This window comes from Glycine max, chromosome 3, assembly GCF_000004515.6.
Source record: "Glycine max cultivar Williams 82 chromosome 3, Glycine_max_v4.0, whole genome shotgun sequence".
Classification (NCBI taxonomy): domain Eukaryota; kingdom Viridiplantae; phylum Streptophyta; class Magnoliopsida; order Fabales; family Fabaceae; genus Glycine; species Glycine max.
In genome coordinates, this window is record NC_016090.4 from 695,052 (window position 1) to 718,005 (window position 22,954).

Genomic DNA, 22,954 nt, shown 5'->3' on the forward strand with positions numbered 1-22,954 from the left:
GGGGTTGAAGACTTGACGAGACACCATGGTATGAATATATATATATATAGAGAGAGTGACATGTCACGTGCGATTATGTGGTCATTTGCAAAGAAATGGAAGGAATCTGGAGGTGATATATGGGGCCAGCCAAACAGAACACAAAAACAAGAAATGCGTGTGAGCATATGCAAATTATGTTATGTAATATGTGTACGTACGTTAACTCTAGCAAGCAAAGCAAAAGCAAAAATAGTGTTGATATGTTTCCCAATGGTGTTGCAATAATCTCTTCCACGGTCAAACAAGTAAAACCCATCATTTCGTACGGTTTTTTTTTTAACCTCTGAATAAAAAAACTCCAACGTTTTCCTTGGAAACAAACCTGTGTGTGTAAGTTGTAACTGTGGTTTTTCTGAGCCTCATGTGTTTGGTGCATGAGGTCTTCCACTTGCCTCATACTCTTCATGTGTATGCTTGTCTCAAATGTAACTGATCTATTCTCATGTGCAATGTTGAAACGGTAAAGTTACCCTTTATGTGCTTATTCTTGAACCATGAATGGAAAACAAAGGTTGTTAAGGTTGGTTTTTTTTATATATAAAAAAGTAAATTATCAAACATAATTTTCTGTTATTTTAACTGTTTACAATTAATAGTCTCCTTTAAATGAAGCAATTAATTTAGAGTTGTCATGATTTTAAAACAATTAAGAGAAATTAAGGTAAAACTAGAAAAAAGAGGTATAAGAAGAAATTCGAAGACATTTTCAGAAAGTCTAACGTATAAGGAATGAGCAGTTGGTTATGTTATAAACAAATGGCTTAATTATTACATTGACTTTTCCATTTTTTTGACTGGAGAGCTTTGAAATGAGAAAAGGGATCAAATTCATTAATAACTTATGAATTTAATTATTCAATTATCTCGTAGAAAAAATAATGGATCGATTTGTTGATATCATATTTTTGTTTCAAGCATCTCATTATTTATATATATATGTTTAACACCGATCATTATGTGTTGATACACATCTTCCTTTACTCCAAAGCGATCAACATATATATATATATATATATATATATATATATATATATAATAATTTCGGCATGATCTGTTGATTTATTTATTAGCTTAATTTGCATGATTAAGAGCATGTGTCACTTGTTGTAATGTTTACATCCCCCATCCCTTCGTGCGCATGCAGCTATAGTTTGGATTCCTAAAACAAGAGTATGTGCAATGTGATTTTAATTTTATTAATATATATATCAAGTGGTTCGACTTGTACAAGACACTTTATTAATGTTTTTTTGAAGACGCTTCATAAATGTTATTGTAGTGGAATACAGTCATGTCTAGTCTAGATATATTTTAAAATCCATTCTCAATTGACGGTACAAAAGAAACTCAACACGTTTGGTTGCTTCAATTATTTGCCTAGAAATTCCATAAACACATTTTATAGTTCCATACACAAATTTTATAATTCCATAAGCAATTGCCATTGATACATAAAATTCACAAAGAGATAAATATATTTGGACACCTAAAATGTTAAAATTAGAAAAATATTATTCAGTATGAATGACTTTTCATTAAAATCGCACAACTATGTATTAAATCAATTTTTTATTATATTTTTCTAATTCTTTTAATCAACATTTTTTAAAAATATTTGCAAGCGTTACATGTTAGGTTTCATGCAATTCGTGCATCTCACCATTATTAACAAGACGTTATTAACAAGACGTTAATTGACACGTTATTGAGATATTTAGGCATTATCAGAAAGATGTTAGTCAACTATACCGTTATTGACATATTTAGGCATTGTTACCAAGATGCTAATTGACATTGTTACAGAGATGTTTAAGCGTTATTTGCAAGATGTTAATTGACATCGTTGTATAGAGATATTTCAACATTGTTAATTAGCAAGATGTTAATTGATATCTTTATTGAGATATTTAATTAGTCAGAATCTATGTGTCAATATTTGACTGATTAGTTTTTATCTTGTGGGGGGTAATAGACATGTGAGTTTGACGTTTGATTATATGTGGATATAAGTCTAAAATTTTTAAAATATGAGAGAATTTCATTTAAAAGATATTTATATATGAGTATTTTCAAGAGTTTTCGTATAACGAGAAACCTTTTAAGCGTTACGACATGTTTGGTTTTAATAGTTATGCATTGTGACTATAATAAGTTCTTTTATATTGTCAATTTCTAAGAATCATTCTCAATATGATTTTTTTAGGTAAATATTGCATGATACTTGACAATAATTCAAAATAAATCATACACAATAATTTGAGATTGAATAACACTCAATGTATAACTTATTTTCTTTTCTATTTTCAAAAACATTTGACAATGATTCAAAACTAATTTTTTTAAATAAACATTCAATGTTTTCTATCTCTTAGTAATTATTTTTTACTAATAATTAATCTTTGGCAGAACAGTGAAGGTTAAAAAAAACTGTGCTGTTTTGGCCAAATATTCAAACCTGGCGAGTGCCAACTTGAATATGCATTAATTAAAACTACTAGTGGTTAATTAATACAACAGTAATTAATTAAACATCCATCCTGAGAAAGAAAAGAACCCAAGGAAGGAAAAAAAAAAATAAACAAAAGAGAAGATGGTAGTAATAAAAGAGTGTAGAAAGACGTGAAGGTACAGGTGGGGGGAGATTGATGGTTTTAACTTTCGTTTGTTGGCTTTCAATTCATATAATTTCCGTTTCCCTTTGGAAAAAGCAAAAGAGGTTCCACAAACAGACAAACAGACTTTTTTTTTTTTTTTAAATCATACATAAATATTTATTTGTTTTAAAAATCTCATATTAATATTTCTCTTTTTTATATATTTCTTTTTATTATATCAAATTTTATAATAGTTATATATATTTTTTCTCTCTAGATCAGATCTAGATGTCTTATAATATCATGAGTGTTTTTGAAACTTTTTTTTTCTTCTTTCTTTCAGCCCAGAGCCCGAGAGTGTGTGTGTGGCAGAAGAAGTAAACAGCAACAACAACACCCAAAACAAAAACACCACGCATTGCAATGCAATGCGTTTTTTTACCCTCTTTTTTTAGTTTAGTGACAACCCACACGAACGGTTCTCGAACTGCATGCACTGCACACATCATGGACTTTCTAGAGAGAGAAAACCGAAACCCCCCTCTCTCTCTTCACTCTCTTGCTATTATTTTTCTCTCACTGCGAAATCAGTCTCAAAATAAGGACCCTGATCTCATTTTCTTCACTTGTTCCTCTCTTTCTACACAACAGTATAGAGAGAGAAACACACAAACATGAAAACATAGTGAACAGAATCCTCGTGTGGGCTCGCACCTTTTCCTCTGAACTTTTTTGTGTTATTGCTGTGTGCCTTCTCTCTCTCTCTCTATGCTTCAAAATTTTCATTCTATTTCCTATTTCTCTCTTCTTTAAAACGTTGCTGTTTTCTTCTCATTCTTGTAACTCAGCCCCACCGTGTGTATATGTGTGCTCTCTTCTCTCTCTCTTCTCTCTCTCTCTCTCTCTCTCTCTTTCTCTCTCCAAGTCCGTCTCTCTTCTGTGATTAAGTTTCAGTCATGGGTGGGTAGCATGCAACAATAGTGCGTTAGTAAACTGTTTGCATTCCATTTTCTTCTATGCTTCTGGTTCTGGCATTGCGTTAGTTCCTAGGGGAGAGAGGAACCCGTTTTGTGAACCCTTTTGTTTTGTCTTTGTTTTTTGTTTTTCTCACCACCATGAGTTCTTCACAGCACTTGAACAATGTTGGTGAAGATAGCAGCAGTAGAGACATGAGTTTCTTCCCTCCTTCTTCTCGTTATGTGGGTTCCTCACAAACACAGACTCCTCCTTTGTCTCTGAGTCATGGAAATGGGGTAGAGGGTTCAAATTCAAACCCTGAGATGGGTCTTCTGATTTTTGCGTCCACAGTGTTTCAGCAGCCCCAGGAGTGCAGGGGAACAAAGAGAGCCATTGATGAAGAAGAAGAAGAAGAAGAAGAAGACGAGGAAGAAGAAGAAGGGGTTGATGAGATAGAGAACAACAAGAACTTGTGTTTGAAACTTGGTGGTGATGAAGCACAAGCTGCTAAGAGCTCTGCTTCAGGGAAAACCAAGCTTTGTGCAAGAGGTCACTGGAGGCCAGCTGAAGATGAAAAACTCAAGGAGCTTGTTGCTCAATATGGTCCTCAAAATTGGAACTTGATTGCTGAGAATTTAGAAGGAAGATCAGGTAATTTTTTAATATGCCAAAAAAACTATTCTTAGGCTTAATTTGTTTCAAAGTTTGTATTTTTTACCAAGGGTTTAAAAAATGGTCCGTGATTCGGGCCGTAACGTTTAGGTTTTTCTATTGCGACCCCAGCGACGACTGCATTTGTCTGCGATATCAATAAACGCGATGAAATCGATATTTAAAATTTTGATTTTTACTAATATTTCTGAAGGCAGGACAAAATCTGTGTCATTGTATGGAAGGAATCTAACCTTGCATGTCTTTTCTTTTTAATTTTATTTTATTTTTGAAAACAAAAAATTGTGATTGCAGGAAAAAGTTGTAGATTGAGGTGGTTTAACCAGCTAGATCCCAGGATAAACAGAAGGTCCTTTTCTGAGGAGGAAGAGGAGAGGCTTTTGACTGCACACAGAATGTATGGTAACAAATGGGCCATGATTGCTAGGCTCTTCCCTGGAAGGACTGATAATGCAGTGAAGAACCATTGGCATGTGATCATGGCTAGGAGGCAGAGGGAGCACTCTAGTCGTGTGTACAGAAGGAGGAAACTGGTTGTTAATGAAACCGTTCTTCCAAAGGGTTTGAATCTGACTCTGTCTAATAACAATGCAGGGAGTGAGTCAACCATCTCAAGCACCATTGACGAATCTGCCTCAACTTGTACTAACCTCTCCCTCACACCACCCTCTTCAGCCAAAGTAACTCCTCCTTTTGGAAGACTCTTTGACCATCATGGTCCATCTCAGAATCATCACCAAGCCTTTGGATCATTAATTGGTATATTTTTTTTTTTTTGTTTCCTCCCTAGTCTCAATTGATATATGCTATCTTATTCAATGGTCTAATCTAGTTCAGATGACTGAGCATAATAGCTGTGGTTGACTTGACTTGTTGTAACTATATTTCTTCAAGTTTTACAGATAAAAAAAAAATGTTACTTTTGGTTATATGTATGTTACATTTATTATTATATTATGTCTTACCATGTGTTGGTTGTGTGGGATTGCAGGACAAGCTATAGGGGATGTGAGTTTTAACAAGAAGTTTTGTGGTGCTTCTTGGAACGGGGTAGCATATAAAAAGGCTGAACAAGTGGGAAAGCTTAAGGGTGTGGACCAGTCTAATTTTTCAGATGCAAATTCAGAAGTATCAGTATCTGAGTCAGTTGCCACCAATAGGTCCAATGTCTCAATTTCTGAAGAGAGTGAAACTGTGGGTGATAAGATTAACATGCCATTCATTGATTTTCTTGGAGTAGGAGCTACCTAGCAAAATTTGCTGATCAAATCTTCAACGAAAGAAACAACAACAACAACAAATAGTTGAGGAGTTAGGAAAGTGAGTGAGTGAGGGGTGCACCGTTGTTGTGTTGGGTGGAAATGGGTATGCTGTAGTGCATTCCCTTGTGTACAGTTGGTTCCATAAAAGGCAAAAAAGTAAAAGGTAAAATAAAAATAGAGGGAGAAAAAAAGAAAAAAAATTAGGAAAGAGAGAGAGATAAGTTTAGAGTCTAGTCTAGAGCGGTGGAGAAGGGGGTCTGTTATGAACTTATGAGATTCAAAAAAAAAAGTATAGTATTTATTTTCAAACTCTTTTGGTTTTGGACTGTTCCTGCAACAGCAGAAGCAGAGCCCTTGTAGTTTTTATCTTGTGGTGATACTTTTGGCACTTTGTTAAATCAGAAGCCAAAGTTTCATGACTTGGATTCCTCTTTCTATCAATTTAACCAAACCTCTTTTGAATGAATCACTCTTTCTCACTCACTGCTGCATTGTGTCTTTGGGTTTTGTGAATTATTGTTTGGCATTGTGATCGGTATTATCAGTTTGACCATATTTGACATATTGCACGCACGGTGACTCTTCTAAGAAAATATATAAAATGATTAGTAGTAGTAGTATATTTGTACAATAAATTGAATTAAAGTTAAAACACATGTTGGGTTATAACAACTGTATTCTAGGGCAATAAATACTTTAACTGAAAATGGGAAATTGTGTCATGACTATGTTTATGTAATAAACTGTGCAGTGACACAAAATTATACTACTATAATAAAGAAACTACGTGAGTTAGGCCTAAGAGGTAATAGTAAATGTGGTACCCACTTGTTTTTGAAGTTGGTGCTTAAGGGAGGAATAAAGGAGAATATGAGAAGTACCAAAATTCTGGTGAGGGAGTGGAAACCATCCTAGTCGTATCGTTTTCTCCAAAAACGTGATGTTGGAGTTCGGCGTGCGTGTCCGGTCTTAAATCTTAATGAAATAAAGGAATGGTAGTACCAAAATTTGGGTGGGTGAGAAAATTTGTTGAGAGACATGTTAGGGACACGGTTTTTCTTTCAATACTATACTGTATTTTTATTTATTTATTTAATCTTTATGTATTGCCTCCTAAATCTTCTGATATTTAAGTTTGATTTACACACTATTTATAGTGCAAATCAATATAAATTGCCTGATAGATTAAATGGTTTTTGTATTGTTACTTAAAAGGTTATATCAACTATAACTTCTGATTAATTTATAGTGTAATTTTTTGAACGCTTTTAGAATGCATTAGATTCATTAAAAAATAAGGGACTCCTTTGTTGCGCATTAAAGTGTTGTTAATGAATTCAGGATTTTTCAACCCATTCCTTTACTTGCGGGTTGGGCTGGGTTGCTTTGACCCGATTCCAACCCTGACCCAACAAAAAGAAGAATTGAAATGGGCAAGAAAGACATACTTGGTCTGAATTAAAATAAATAATGCTAGTTTAAATTGTTTTTTAATTTATAATATGGTACTTAATAAGATATAATTAAAAATATATCAACATAATTAATAAATTGTAATTTTTTATAACAATAAGTCTAAAATAATGTTTTAAAATATATCACAATATTAATAAATTATAAATATTAGTAAAACATGATAATAAATTTTATGTTAAATAATAAAATAATTTAAAAAATTTCAAAATCTTGTTTTGTATTTTTTTCCAGTACAAACCAAACATTGCACAATATAAATGATATTATAGTAAGATTTATATTATTTTTCTAGTAGATAAACAAATTAAACAAGATATAACACAAAATTATTTGAACTATGCATCGACCACCAAATAACGTACAATACAAAAAATTATTCTATGACTCATTACTTATTCAATGTTGTTATGTTTGTCATGTCTTTTTAGTAAATCAAATGCACCCTTAATCTTTTTTACATTTAAGAGAGATTCACTTACTTGATTTCAATCGGTCAAACTTTTTGAACTATATGCATAAATCTTGGATTTATTAGAGGATGTTGAGTATGTCATGCAATCACCGAAAATCCATACTTTTATCCATCTTTTCATACTTTATCCACCGAGTTACCTATTCGGTTGCACACATACACATAAAACTGAACTTTATGCTATCTGACATTATATTTTCGTAAAAATCATAGGTATCTTCTTCTAGAGGCATTCATGCCAGATTTATTAAAGGAAATTACACATATCCCACAATCACCGTAAATTCATACTTTTATCCATCTTTTCGTACTTTATCCACTAGAGTTACCTATTTGATTGCACACACACACATAAAACTGAACTTTATGCTAAGAGACATTATATTTTCGTAAAAATCATAGGTATCTTCTTCTAGAGTCATTCATGCCGGATTTATTAAAGGAAATTACACATATCTTGCAATCACCGTAAATCCATACTTTTATCCATCTTTTCGTACTTTATCCACCGAGTTGCCTATTCGGTTGCACACGCACACATAAAATTGAACTTTATGCTAAGAGACATTATATTTTTGTAAAAATCATAGGTATCTTCTTCTAGAAGCATTCATGCCAAATTTATTAAAGGATATTACACATATCCTGCCGTCACCATAAATCTATGCTTTTTTTTTTCCTTCATGTTTTCGTATTTTATCTGCTGAGTTATCTATTCGGTTGCGCACACAAACATAACATTGAATTTTATGCTAAGTGTCCTTATATTTTTTGAATATGTTTTTAGTTCTTTAAATTTGATTAATTAAATTTTTAGTCCTTAAAAAATTCTTTTTTAATAGTCCCTCAAATTTTAAGAAGGCTACTTTTAGTCTCTCAATATTTTTGTATTAATGTTGTCACAGTTTGTGGCAGTTTTATACCGTAAAAAATGTTCTTTTTTATTGATTCTCTTTAAAATGATTTGTGACTGTTGAAAACTATCAGAATATGTAAAAAAAATCATAATAATTTCACATTCATGTTTTTATTTTTCTTCTTTAAAGTTGTTAGAATGTGTAAAAAACAGTTACCAAATCATATAAGTAAAATATTTTGGCGGTTTAAAATTGCTAGAAATATTTTTTTAAGATTAAATTATAAAAAAAATAAAATTTGGTACTTAAAAATCACCACAAAATGTGAAACTATGAACACAATGAATAAAGATGGACTAAAAGAATTTTATGAAAAGTTGAGGGACTAATAAAAATATATTTTTAAAGACTACAAAAATTAATTACCCAAATATAAAAGAAAAATATATTTAAGTTTTTTTTATAAAGATCATAGATATCCTTTTCTGGAGGCATGTGATTTAAAAAAAATATTAATTCAACTGGATAAGACCACTTGTTAGACTTGATGGTTTGATTTTTGGCTATTTTATATTCTCTCTATTCTTAATTATAAGATTCTTTCAACTAATTTACATCCCTTAAAAAATACTTATTACATTAAATTTATTAATTATTTATATTATGATTCCAAAATTATTCATTTTTCTTTTTTCTATTCAATTACTTGTTTCTCGTTAATGTTTAGAGAAAAAATAATTAATATATTTAAAAATTAAAAAAGAGTTTTATAAAAAAGGATAAACAAATTTTTGAATAGATATTATAATTAGTGAGAAACCTGATATAAGAGTTCATTGTGATTTTCGTGGAAATTTATATGTCGGTATGTCCTGCCCATGCAAAGAAAATATTTATGGATGCAATTTAATTGTATTTTAATGTGATGTGATATGGCTATGTTTTGTGATTTATCAAAATCATTTGTATCATTCTATGGGCCACTATCTAGACTTCGAAGGAGTCCAATTGCTAGGGCATTTGGTGGAGTGAAACAGAGGAGGGTTATTGGGCTTGTTTCTTTTTTATGTTCAAAACTTCGTGTTGCGAGATGTAATAAAGGAAACTAATACACTAAAAGATTTATTATTGGCTTAAGCTTTGACAAATGAAATTAGATACATTCTGAGTAGCTTGTGAGAGAATCTGAGTTCAATAATAGTAAAATATATTTTTGGAAAGAAAAATAAACTGATAAGTTCAAGATCGATGATACATTTTGACTTATCATCCGTAAACATAATAGTATTAATGATGAGTGGTTCGTTAGATTAAAAGAAAATAAAGAGATAAAATAAACAGTAATTCTTTTAAATTTATTTTTTTAGTAACTTAATCTCTTATATATATATTTATTAAAAAATACAAAAATTATTAATTATTTTCAAAATTCGTTTTATACTGAAGATTCTTGTTTATCTTTGTCAAATCTCAACTTCAATTACTTTTAAACTGTTGTTTTTATATAGTATTTGTTTGTATTCAATCTCATCTTATAATATTAAATTATTATTTTTTATTTTTAAAGTAATTATTTAGTTACTTCTAAATATAAGTTATTCAAATAATTTATTTTGAAAATTATATATTTTTTATTTTATATATTTAAATTTAAAATCACCCGATCTACTTAATGATGATGAATTGATAATTTAGTATTATGTGTATGAAAAAAAATTGTCCATGATAATATTTGTAAAGAAATAAATTTTTGGGCTTAAAAATTTTGTAGCATATAGGCGCCCATTTCCCCTACATTTTCCGACAACAACATCGTTATTCTCAACTATTTTCATTTTTATATAATTACTGTTTTTATTCAAGCTGTCACATTTTTTTTTATATTTTTAGTTGAAAAATTTCATTTAAATTAAAAAATTACTTATTTTTTTATTTAAATTTTCATCTCGCTGTTTCATATTTTTTCCTTTTCATATTTCTTAATCTTCTTATAGAGTTATATTTTTCTAAGTTTCATTGAATAACTAGTAACAATAATAGTTCTTTTATATTATTCTAAGTTTTTTTAATCCTTTAAAAAAGTTATTTTTTTTAAAAAACGTTTTAATAATTTAAAAAAATAAATACTTTGTTGCATAGATTAATTTTAAATTAAAAATATCCCCACTATTGAATGTAATGGATTCAATTTACTTATGATATTAGATTTACGCGAGTTCTACTATTCAATTTATCATTCTTCCATTTGTTGAGTTTTGATTCAAGTTCTTTTTCTACAATCTATCGCACTCACAAAATGCAGAATATTAAATTGATCATTTTAAGAATTTAATAAGTTCGTTTTACACTAGAATAAAAAAAAAGTGTATTATATCAACAATTTACATAGGTTCCAAGACAACCAATCTGGCAATCTGCTATTAAAAAAAAAAAAGACAACCAATCTAGTATATATGAGGCAATGTCATTTTATAATAATTTTGGCATAATGATTATATCTTAATTCCTAGAAGAACCAATCTAGAAAGTATTTTTAAGATAAGTTCTTTGTATAGCAATTGATCTAATATGTGTTCAAAATGTCACACTCATATTTCGTTCTTATGTACTTTCACATTTCATTCTCAGCTTCCTAAAACTTTCAATGATATCTCTATTTCCTTTTCGCTTGAAATCATTTTCTCTCTCAACTTATCTATCGATCGATGCCACAACGTTATGCGCTCTCTCTCTATTATGTTGTCTCTCAACACCATTCAGTATGTTTTCAGTCTTGTTTTATCATGCTTCTTTGATGGTTAATTTTTTGTTCTCATTTTTTGTATTCTTGTTTTTGCATGGTTCAGCACAATTCTCTCTTGTTATATATTATTTTTTGCATTCTCTCTATTATGCTTGGTTCATTTTTTCCCTTCTCGGATTGGTATACTATATGGTTGGGTATGTGTGTATGTAGTTTTGTGATTTAAACATAAGTTATGATAGAATATAAACCAGTAATAGAGAACTATGTTTCTGCACAATGCAACAACAATTTGTGGTGAGTGCATAATGAGATTTAAAAAAGAGACAAAATAGTTCTTATACTATACCTATTGTGAGGCCTAATAGTCAACATAGGAGGGAAGAACAAATCGCTATGAACCCTAGATCTGCGATGAGTGAAGCACGGTGAACCCTAGATCTGAACACATAGATATGAGGATGGGAATGTAAGTTTTTTTTTTTTTTTTTTAAATAGGAAAATTATATATTGATAAGAAGCACCAGGGGTGCCAAGATACAAAAGAAGTGTCATTGAAAGCAGCCAAATTAAGACACTGGAATAGCACACCAGCAGCATATAATAAGATAGATACTAAGGATTGCAATAACCAATATATACAAGAGTTAATTTATTCCCAGCCCCAGACAAAGTAAATAGTCACTCCCTATATGGTTGGAAATTCTTTCGTATTGTATCGTGTTCAATTTGTAAGAATAAAAAAAATGACACAACTTAGTTGCCATAAAAGATTTTGATAAATTTATAAATTACTAGCAATTGCTTGATGACTGTTAAAAGTTGTTGGTAGAGATGAAATTTGGTGTAGTGCTTGCACGTACTGTCTCTTGTAGCTGCCCGTTTCAATTAGTGTTGGCACTGTTTGGTTGTAATTTAGGTTTCTATTAATATTGGAAAAGATATCAATGTAGAGATGAAGTAGTAGAACAAATTTTTTAGATTGGTAGATAATGGATTTTGTTGTGTTATTGCACATAATATACAAGTATCATGCAGAGAATATTATGTGCATGTACTTACTTGCTTGGATATAATAGTATCGTGTATTTACCTTAATTTCTTGTTAAAAAAAAGATTTATATTTTATAATGGGCTCGCGGGGCTAAGCCGAATTGGCTCAGTTCTCTTTAGGTCACAATTTTACAAGCCCAATCCATTTCGACCTATCAAGCCATTGGGTTAACCAATGGAATTGGCCAATTTTGACAGCTCTTGCTGTTATGCTATCATGCCATTAGGAGGAACAATTGAAGAAGTAACTGATTAAAATCTTCTAGTGATGTACTTTGTCATGTTTGAAGAAGGGAAGTTGGACATGAGCTTCATATTTGTCAAACATATGTGACAATCCTTGACTTTAACAAGAACGTACACTAGTCTACCCTATGAGATGCTTCTCACCAAAGTTTTTAAGGAATGTAAGGTTCCACTAATGGGAAAACCCAAGGACACTAAATGTGTCTACTTTGGTAAAGAGGACATAAAAAAGATGAGGCTTGGTTACCTATAGAAATCCATTAGACAATACCTTATATATAAAGCAATAAAAAAAGATGGAAGAAGAGGAAGAGATAATGTTAAAAGGAAGAAATAAGAAATCCAAGAAGGTTTTGTTGTAGCTGAGAAGACCATTTCACAAGGAGAAAAGAAAAAAATAAACAAAAAAAAGCACGAGATGTCTAAACTAGAAGCAAAGGCTTCCATAGCCGCTGATGAAGAAGAAATTTTTATAGCTTACTAATATTCCAAATGGAGTAGAAGAAAAGGGCAAAAAACTAATAAAGGCCCAACCCCACAAACTAACTAAAGAAAGAGGGTAAACAAAAAATTGGAATAGTTAATCTTCTTCCCATTGATGTTGGACGCGAAAGCATATACTTGCAGTTACATACATAAAAGAAAGATCAAGATAGTCAAAAATAATTTTAAAAAAGTTATTTTTTATTCTTATATTTTATTTTAAGAAAATAAATGATGAGGATGAAAAATAATCCTTTTAAATTATTCTTGTAATAACTTGATCCCTTCTTATATGTTTGTGTATTTCTTTAATAACATATAAGGATTCAAGTGAATTAGTTGCTTAGTAGAATATGGGTTCAATAGTGACATGCTAAGTGACTTTGACCAATTTTTTTTCACACAAAACATTACTTCTGATATTTCTTCTTTAGCTTCTAACTTGGATATCAAAATTTAATTAGAGGAAAATACTTTCTTTCTTTTATATATAAGTAATAAATGATAAGTCTATGCATATCAAATATCTTATGAAGGGTTGCTTCTTAAAAGTTTTAGAATCTGAATCTTACTGTTAGAGTCTGATTTTATGTTTAAAACTGATGTTGCTTCTGAAATAAAATAAAATAAAATAAAAGTTCTTTAAAAAATATTGTTTAAATGTAAAAATGTTAACTCAGTTTAAATATAAAGACATATCAAAAGATATGATGAAGATGCAGTAAACACATGCATGAGAATCATAAAGAAAAGGAAGACAACACACACAAATTTATATTAGTTCACCCATAAATCTTGGGAGGCATCTAGTTCCTATAACTGAATGATTTTCATTAACATAGACACCAAATACAAGGTACTCTTTCTCCTCAAACCTCCTCAATCTTTCCAGGATTTTTCTTGAGCCTTTACAGGCTCCACCAATATTCTAAACCTATGTAGGTTTCACTCAATATTCTTCTAGCCTCAACATGCCCTTCACTATTGTTTTCTAACCTCTGCTAGCTTTCCACTAGTATTCTCCTAAACTGTATAGGCCGTCACCATTGTTGTTTAAGCCTCTACAGGTTTTTCACCCGTATTCTCAGCCTATGTAGCCTCCACTCAACCCAAGTACTATTTCACTAGTCTTTCCAAGCTTATTGTCGACCCTAACATCAACCTTGTTGTGTTCACAACCAACTCCAAAATCAGCAATCCCCAGATTGCTCTTCTGAGTTTTCCAATCACAAGGTTCAATTTAAGGACAAACTCCTATAACATCTCTTGGGATACTTTCTTCACTGTGGATCCTCTTATGAAGGTGTTTATAAACGCTCTATAGTGTGTGAAGAATTTGGCTCTAATCCTATATTATTTTGGCTAAGGAAGACTTGTATCAAAACTTAGATGTTTTCTCTATTCAATTCATGAACCTCTTTTGATCTTACCCTCTATATTTTATTTCCCTTCCTTATAATGAACTTCAACAAGTCAAGTTAATTTTATAAGCCTTGAGGTATCCGTTTCTAGCAGTTGGAAAAGATTAGAAGTCAAGCCGTTCAAAGTGTGAGTGGTCCCTTTCACATTGCTGGTTGTTGGCTGTCTCTGCTGTATTTAATGTTGTTTCTGAACTTTTTATGTTGACACCTCTACTTGCCTAAGCAATCTTATGATATGGATTAATCTAACTACAATTATATAACTCTATAACAAGTTATCTCTAAGTAAGATACCACTATAATATCAATGCTCTAAGTAATTCATCAATGTACCTTTACAATTATGATGAATACAGTTTGATCTAGAAAGAAGCTGTAGGACATTCTGAACAACACAAATATTAAGATATTAGAAATTTGAAAAATAAAAGTAACTTCATTGAACTAAATAACTCTAGAGAATTTGATCTCTAAGTATGATACTACTATAAAAGCAATGTTCAACTCTCGAAGTAAGTAGGTAATCAACAACTAAAGTTATGATAGAAATAATTTGATCCATATAAAAGCTACATGAAATTCTAAACAACACAAATAATTAAGATACTAGAAATTTACTAAAAGTTAGAGAAACATAAGTAACTAGAAATATCAGTAATTTGAGAAACATGAGTAATTTGAAAAGTATCAGTGACTTGATTGAATTGAATAACTCTAGAATAATTGATCTCTAAGATACTACTATAATAACAATGTTTTTCAAGCAATTAATCAACAACTACTTTGAGTTGGATATACGCTAACTCCAAATAGTTACAATTATGCTATATCAACCTGCATGGATGCACAAATAATTTAGTTTAGTATTCAAAATTGATTTCATACCTCAATCAACATTGTTTAATTATTCAAAAACTTTACGAACTAATTCTGGATCACATTTTAGTTGAGTGGGTAGTTCACCTTGAGTAAGCAATACACCTTTCTTCAAATGGGGAATTTTGTATTTTTGGACCCTTTTACCATCAATACACCTTGATTTGATCCTTTGATTTGTCTCTAGCTTCATCAACTTTATCATTTCAATCATGTTGAGTTCCATTAGGTGTTTTGTTGCTATTGATAATTGATTCCATGCTATCAAAGGGATTGGAACCATTACAAGGGTGACTCAAATCAAAACTCAAAGACATGCTAAACATGTTCAAGAGAGAATGTCAATCAACTTAGAATAAAATTAATGGAAAATGGAAATTTAACAATAAAGACAAACAAAAGGTTAACTTCTGAATTTTGGAGGCAATCAAGCAAAATTTTGGAGGCAATTTTTTTTTTTTTTTTTTATGTTTGAGGAAGTTCAATTTTGAATTGGCAACAAAAACTTAATCCTTGACCCTTTGGTTGCACCACCATCATCAGTTTTCACTTTTTTATATTCAATAAATAAGCAGGATAATTTAAGAATATTATGAAATTAGTAAAATTTAATACATTTAACTAATTTTCTTAATAAATATAAAATTATTTTTTCTTATAAGTAAGACCAGACGAATTACCATTCATAACATAGGATATTGGAAATTAATAATGAGCTTCAATAGTTGTAAATTTCGATACATGGATTTTGGAATTCTCAACACAGAGGTCTAACTTGTTTTTAGCTCAACAAAATATGCAATCGCTAAAATAATCACCTCAAAATGACTGATTTAGAACAGGGAATCTAACTTAGATTTACAAGTGTACAATTTAGTAGACATGCCTTTGCCAACCAACGGAACTTTTATATCTCACATGCATGGTTTTTCGAAGTTGGTGTTCCCCCTAATGTTTCTTAGAATATTAAAAAGAATCCAACACATACTACAAACATTTGGTCGGTGAGGGTACCAAGTAGCAGAAATATTATTCCAGAGAAAAACACACGTAACAGCCATGCATTTCGATCAAAATCTTAAACTACTTTAAGTGTTTGATATATAACAAATTGTTCTTTTAATCACTATGCACATTTATCTGACAGACTATATATGCTCACATATACCAACTGCGAGTAGCTGTCTCACCGAAGGTGGCTGAGTTGCATTTTTTTTTTTTCTGGACAAAATTTATTAAAACAATGTATAGCTTTGTTGTATAAAATTAAGTAGTTATATTTTTTTATTCAGAGAAATTAAATATAGATAAAAAGATATTTACAATAACTCAACTAACCAAATTATATTTTCTTGGTGTAGTTACATTGTTTCAAGAGATGTTTGATACATGCATTGTTTATTTTCTTTCCGTTATACTAATATAGAACGGAACAGGGTATTCAAACTGTTTTATCCAATTTACGGAAATAAATCAATCAAATAATAAAATGACAATTGAAATTATTAGTGTTTTTTTTTACACAGTAGCAGCATTGAGGATTTGAATGACTTCTTGCATCTACTCTAACTCCATGATCCTAAGATGGATTTTGCTCTCCAAATGAAGAACGAAACGGCAATCAGAAAATATATTAAATTAAAGTTGAGACAGCTTTAGGTAAAGCCACCAAAGTAACGCTCTGTTGTCTAATTTTACATAAACTGTTCACCTGTGTAATGAACACAAGTGGACATTTTACTTATGTTTTTTTAAAAAAGTATGATATATGTTAAATTGACTTTATTTATATAAAATAGTTTTATAAATTATAAATTTTTGTAGACATGTTATACTCAATAGGAATTTTTAATTTAATGGTTAGATTAATATATTTTAATATATAGAAAGAATTGTTGAAGATAATAACTTTACTAAGAATTACTGTTGATTCCTCATCTTTTAATATATTTATATAATATTTTCATATTATTATTTTAGTTAAAAATGTTATTTAAATCAAAGTAGGCAATGCGAATAGAAAAAAAAACAGACTTTTTAAATGAGTTTGAGTGACTTGACTTAAATCAGTCAAACATTAATATATATAACTTCCGAATAATAAGAGTATAAAACAAAAAATATATATAATTAAAAAGAATTTTGCTTGATATTTTTGTTTTATGAGTAGAATTGCTTAAAATTTATGTTCACTTTTCATGTATCCATCTAATATTTAATTCTTATTTTCCACTAAAAATACGCAAAGTTAGAAGACGAATAAAATAAGGAAGAAGTTTTCTATCATGTACTCATAGACACAATGTAAAATTTTTACGTTACTAAAAAAATAAACTTTGAATAATTAATTAGTCTTTTTTATAAGATTTTAAAAAAATTATTAATTACTATCATAAACTCCATAATTGTGTAATAGTTTATTATATTTTATCATATAAATATGATATGTATACATTGCTTTATTTCTTAAAAAGTGCTTCAAGAAAGAGTTAGTTGTGTGAAATCTAAAAAAATAAGTAGGTCTGTAGATGTTAATTACAGTAGTATTTTTTTTTACAAGACAATAGTATTACCATTATTGATCACGATCTTTACCCCAAATGGGACGTTATTATAAATCGGGGGAACCCACTTTTCAAGTAAGTACTTAATAGTTAATGTGCTATTCACCAATCACTTAAAAATTTACTGACTTCGATGTTGAAGTGTTTTTACATGTAATCATCACCACCACTACACCTATATATGGTCAACTATCAATAGTTGAAAGTTTGCCAACTTAGAAAAAATTCTGACGTGACGACATGCCCGAGGATCAATACCCATGTAATATGTCTAATTTTTTTTTTTTTATGGAAGAATATGTCTATTAATTATTCAACTCTTTTTTTTTACGTTTAAAAAAGTAAATTTAAGAAGGTTGATAAAATAAATTAAGAATTATTATTATTATTATATACTCCTTTTCTCATGAATATTTTAAATTTTTTGGGTGACATTAATTATGTCTTAAATATAAAAAAATACACTTATTAAAAAATTAGTTAAAATAATTAATTTTATTAATCTCATTTTAAGTTTTTTTCTAAATTATCCTTTATTCAAACTTAATATTAAAAAGGAGATCATTGAAAATATAATCTTAATTAAATAAAAGGATATGTTCTTATAAGTATTTTAGATCAGCAAAGATGATTTTTTTTAATTAATCTCATTTAAAAATAAATAATTCTTTCCTAAATTATATCTTTTATCGGAACTTAATAACAATTGGGGAATAATAATGGATAAGATCCAGATAAAATATTATAGTAAATGTTCTCATACCCGTTCTTTTAAAAAAAATTATACTCACATGGGTAGTAATTAATTTTAATACCAGTATTTTCTATTGGGCACCTAAATGCTACCTAAATATCCATACTCATACTCTCGATTATCCACACTTTAATTCTTTATGAAAAATAATAAATAAAATATTAAGATACAATAGTAATTAAATTAAAATCTCATTTAAAATATTTTATAAAACATAAATCATAAAATAACACAAAAATTAAAGTCTTATCCAAAGATTTTTACAAAACATAACATCGATACAAAAAATTGGAAAAGAAGCACATAAGGAAGGTGATTTTCTTAAAAAAAAAAAATGAAAGGTGATCTATCTCTAAGTAAATAAAGATAATGATCTATCTCTATAAAAAAAAGTGTTATTTGTTTATTTAAAGAACGTGATCTATCTTTTTGGAAAATATGATTTTATCTATCTTTCAGGTTTGTTGCATTAAGGAACTTGATCTACTCTCTTGGTCTCAAATAGCCAAAAAATCAAATGTTTCTTTATCATAAATGTAAGCAAAATCTCAATATTAATTATCATTAATTAGCGATACTCTCTCCTAAATATATTTCCTTTAATTGAGGTTATGTTTCCAATGTCTCTTTTCTATTCTAAATATCAAGTTACAATTTAAGAATATTTTAGAAACAAATATTTTTAAATGAAATTGATATAATTAAAAGATCTTTAACTAACTTAATAGACATGAATATTTGAGATCGAAGAGAATACTTTTTTGTTGTTATTATTATTATTGTCATTATTATGATTATTATTATTGTTATTATTATTAAAGAATGTAATTTATCTCTTGACAAATAACTGTGTGTGTGCTCTTTTAGCTTCTTCACATTTTGGGCCAAACTCGATGTCATTAGTATCAATGATATTTGTACTCATGGAATCTTTGGTATAGGTTTAAGTTGTTGGACCCAACAAAACAATGAATGACTTTAATATATTGTAGCCCTTTTGAGCCATAACGCTTGAGTATGGGGTTGTGGTTGGCCAAGTCGTCTCTAAATTGAGCCGATTGACTCTCCTCGATGTAACATGCTAAGCTTAGGGACCTCAACTACACGGTTGATTTAATTTTATCACAAAAATGTTTACCTCTTTGTGCTTACACACTGTATCTTAAGGGGCAATGTGTCATCTGATCATCGTTGAGTTGACTTATCCAAGGGTTGAATGACTCGATTGTTGATTGACCTACCCCATATACAAATCTAGTATATTCACACAATATTTAACTGGTTTTGTGGCCTTATCTAATCAAGTTTTATCATATCTTATCAAATATTATTATAGCTCACCACATTTCATCATATCTTATCTCTAGGAATTAAGGATATAAGATATGATAAAGATTAACCTTTGAGATTACTATGCAACCTAGGCTTGGCCTAGTGGAAAGACGAATTACACACTTGGATGATGTAGGTGTCCTCTAACCTTAGTTGAGGAAGCCCATCTTGAAACAATTGACACACCATGGGGCCAGGTGAAATTCTTCTTCTTGATGCCCTTGTATCTTGTTTGGAGATAAGCTATCATTGGAGAGAGAGATTATAATACCATTAATATAGATTTATAATATTTTATTTACGTCTTAAAATTGATACTAATGATGTTAATGAAATAAGACATAAAAATAAAAATGAACATTCTTGTATATTAGAGGATCAATTAAATATTTTTAAACAACAATAGAACAAATTGAACAATGTAAATTAATAAAAAGGGAAAATAAAAGAGTAATATAACCTCTTATTTATTAATTTTTCATCTAACTAATTTATTATTTATGTTATTTAAATTTAAAAAATTCATCTAGACCACATGTATTATTCATTGAAAACAATTATGTTCGAACTAGATATATTATTATGAGTGACAAAATTCTCCCTTCAAGTATTTAACGCAGTTACAACAGACTAATTAATGAGGAATAAAAGTCTTTGTTAATTATCATACATCATATATTCATCTTATTTTTATATATGGATATGGATATCCTATGTCTATATTAATAGTTTAAACTATAATTTTTGTTAAATAAAAGCTAAATTATTTGCGGCAAACATAACAGCTAAATTATATATGGATATCCTATATATGTTTATATTATATTTGATTTTTTATGTAATACAAAATGTAAAAAAAAAAAAGGCTATGAATACGTTATTAATTAGTTCTTTGAATATATATATATATATATATAGATGATAAATTAAGGCTTACACAGATAATATGGGCGGGCGAAGGATTGCAGTGATCGTAAATTCTGTTTTTCTTTTCACTGAAGGAAATGCTAGTTTATACAGGAAACGAAAACAAATTGTAAAAGTTAAAGAAAAAAAAAAGATATGTAATACATAAATAGATTAATGACGTGTAGTCTCTCTCTCTATAAAATCTATGTCGCCTTCACTTTTATTCATGACACATGTTGATTGTTGATGAATTACATGTCCACTTCCTTTTACCATTTTCTGTCTCTTCCTTTTTGCTTTTTATTTCTCCGTGCAGAACATGAATTTCTCAGCTAGTTATTCAGAAAATCCATAATTCAATTTGACTATTTGTTTTTTTAATCAACAAAAGTGTAAAATATAATGAAATGTGAAGGGCACAAAGGACACTTTGACTATTCGTGAATCCTTATATATGCATTTTCTCTTACACAAGTTTATTTGTGTGATTTTCTTCATGGTAAAATAGCAATAATCTTTGAGTATGCCTTCACACAAGACGATAATTTCCCTAAAAAGTTAGGTGATAGTAAAATCAATTAGTATCATGATTATTAAAAAAAATAGTTTTTACGACACATATTTGACGACGGTTGCTCAAAAATCATATTAGAAAGTAAGTCGGTGATAATTTTGTAAATATAAAATTTTTCAACGAAGACGATTTTATAAAAATCGCATTGACAATTACCATTTCACCACATTCTAAGACGATTTTTACAAAACCGTCTTAGAAGAGTGTGTTTTTAATGTCTCTCCCCCTACTTGTTTCTCACTCTCTTCCTCTCACTATTCGACTTCCCCTCTTCTAACTCTTATTTCCTCTATTTTCTCTCTTCCTATCTATTCTCCTTCTTCCTCCTCTTTTTTCCTTTCTTTGCAGTTGTATCTGTCACATAAATGCCACCTTCCCCGTTTTCTCTTTCTCGTTCTTCAAATACCTAGTCCCCTTTTGTTGTGTAAATGATCAACTAGAGAGCTCTAACACAAGAAAAACTAGAGAGAGAGACAGTGGAGCGAGTACATTACTAAAACCCTCATTTGCCACTCCCCTTGTGCTTCGTCCCTCTCAATCTGTGTTAGGGTTTCTCTTGCAAGTGAGAGCTCCTTCGACCTCTCATTTTTGTCTCTTGTCACGCAATTTTTACATTGAATTTAAAGTTCGTTTTGATGAATTTGTGGTTTTGGATGTATCAGTGGTTGAATTCTGTGTTTTGATGTCAAGTGTTGTTGATCTGTTCAGTTCTAGATCTTCTGGTGCAGGTTTTGTTGACGGCACCGTCATGTCTTCCCTCAGCGGAGAAGTTGTTTCTCTCATACTTTAGTTTGTCGATGAAGAGAAATTTAAGGAGACTGTTCACAAGTACATTAGTTTACGAAAAATTAAATTTTTATTCTAGGTTTTTTTTTATATATTTAATTTAATTTGTTATGTATGTGAATTTGTGAACTTGAAGGAGCAAGAATCGAGATTTTTCTTTAACATGAGGTATTTTGAGGATATGGTGACAAATGGGGAGTGGGATGAGGTGGAGAAGTACTTGTTTGGTTTTACCAAGGTGAATGACAATAGATACTCCATGAAGATCTTCTTTGAGATACGAAAGCAGAAGTACTTAGAAGCATTAAGCAAGTAGGTTATATGTGGTGTTTGGTTGTTGTGTTATTATTTTCCAATTTGCTTGTTGCTTAGTCATTTATTTTGTTGCTAGTTAAAAATTGAATGGGAAAAATATTGTCGCAAGCAAGTATGGAGAAACAAAATCTGCACAAGACATAATGCTGGTTGAACGTGTGCATTACTTGATTTTACAAGAATAAGATACTAGCAAATAAATCAAACAAAAAAGGCATATTGAAAATAGGGAGTGAGTCATATTATAAGATTTAGCTCTCATTCTACCAAATTGGCATACTTAAATAAAATAAAGATAAAATCCAATAAATATATATTAGTATACAAGTTTAGTGTTTGTGTACTGATAATGTAAAATAATTTTACGTTTCATTTAATCACAATTATCGTTTGAATTACTTTACGGTCACTACTACACAAAATGGACTTCTATTATGTTGCATCAACGATGGTTTTACAAAACCAATGTCATCAAAGACACGGTGACAATTTTGAAAATTGTTGCAACTTTTTTTACTACCGTTTTTACAAAACTGTTGTTGAGAGATTATTTCAATATCGGTTTA

At 29.7% G+C, this 22,954-nt stretch overlaps 1 protein-coding gene across 1 annotated transcript; it reads left to right on the top strand.

The window, feature by feature from the left end:
• The first annotated feature begins 3,068 nt into the window (after window positions 1-3,068).
• LOC100776882 (transcription factor MYB54) lies at window positions 3,069-5,993 on the top strand. Its single transcript, XM_006576240.4, has 3 exons — window positions 3,069-4,244; window positions 4,560-5,024; window positions 5,257-5,993. The coding sequence occupies exons 1-3, from the start codon at window positions 3,752-3,754 to the stop codon at window positions 5,514-5,516; spliced, it is 1,218 nt and encodes a 405-aa protein (XP_006576303.1). The 5' UTR covers window positions 3,069-3,751; the 3' UTR covers window positions 5,517-5,993.
• Window positions 5,994-22,954: the final 16,961 nt, after the last annotated feature.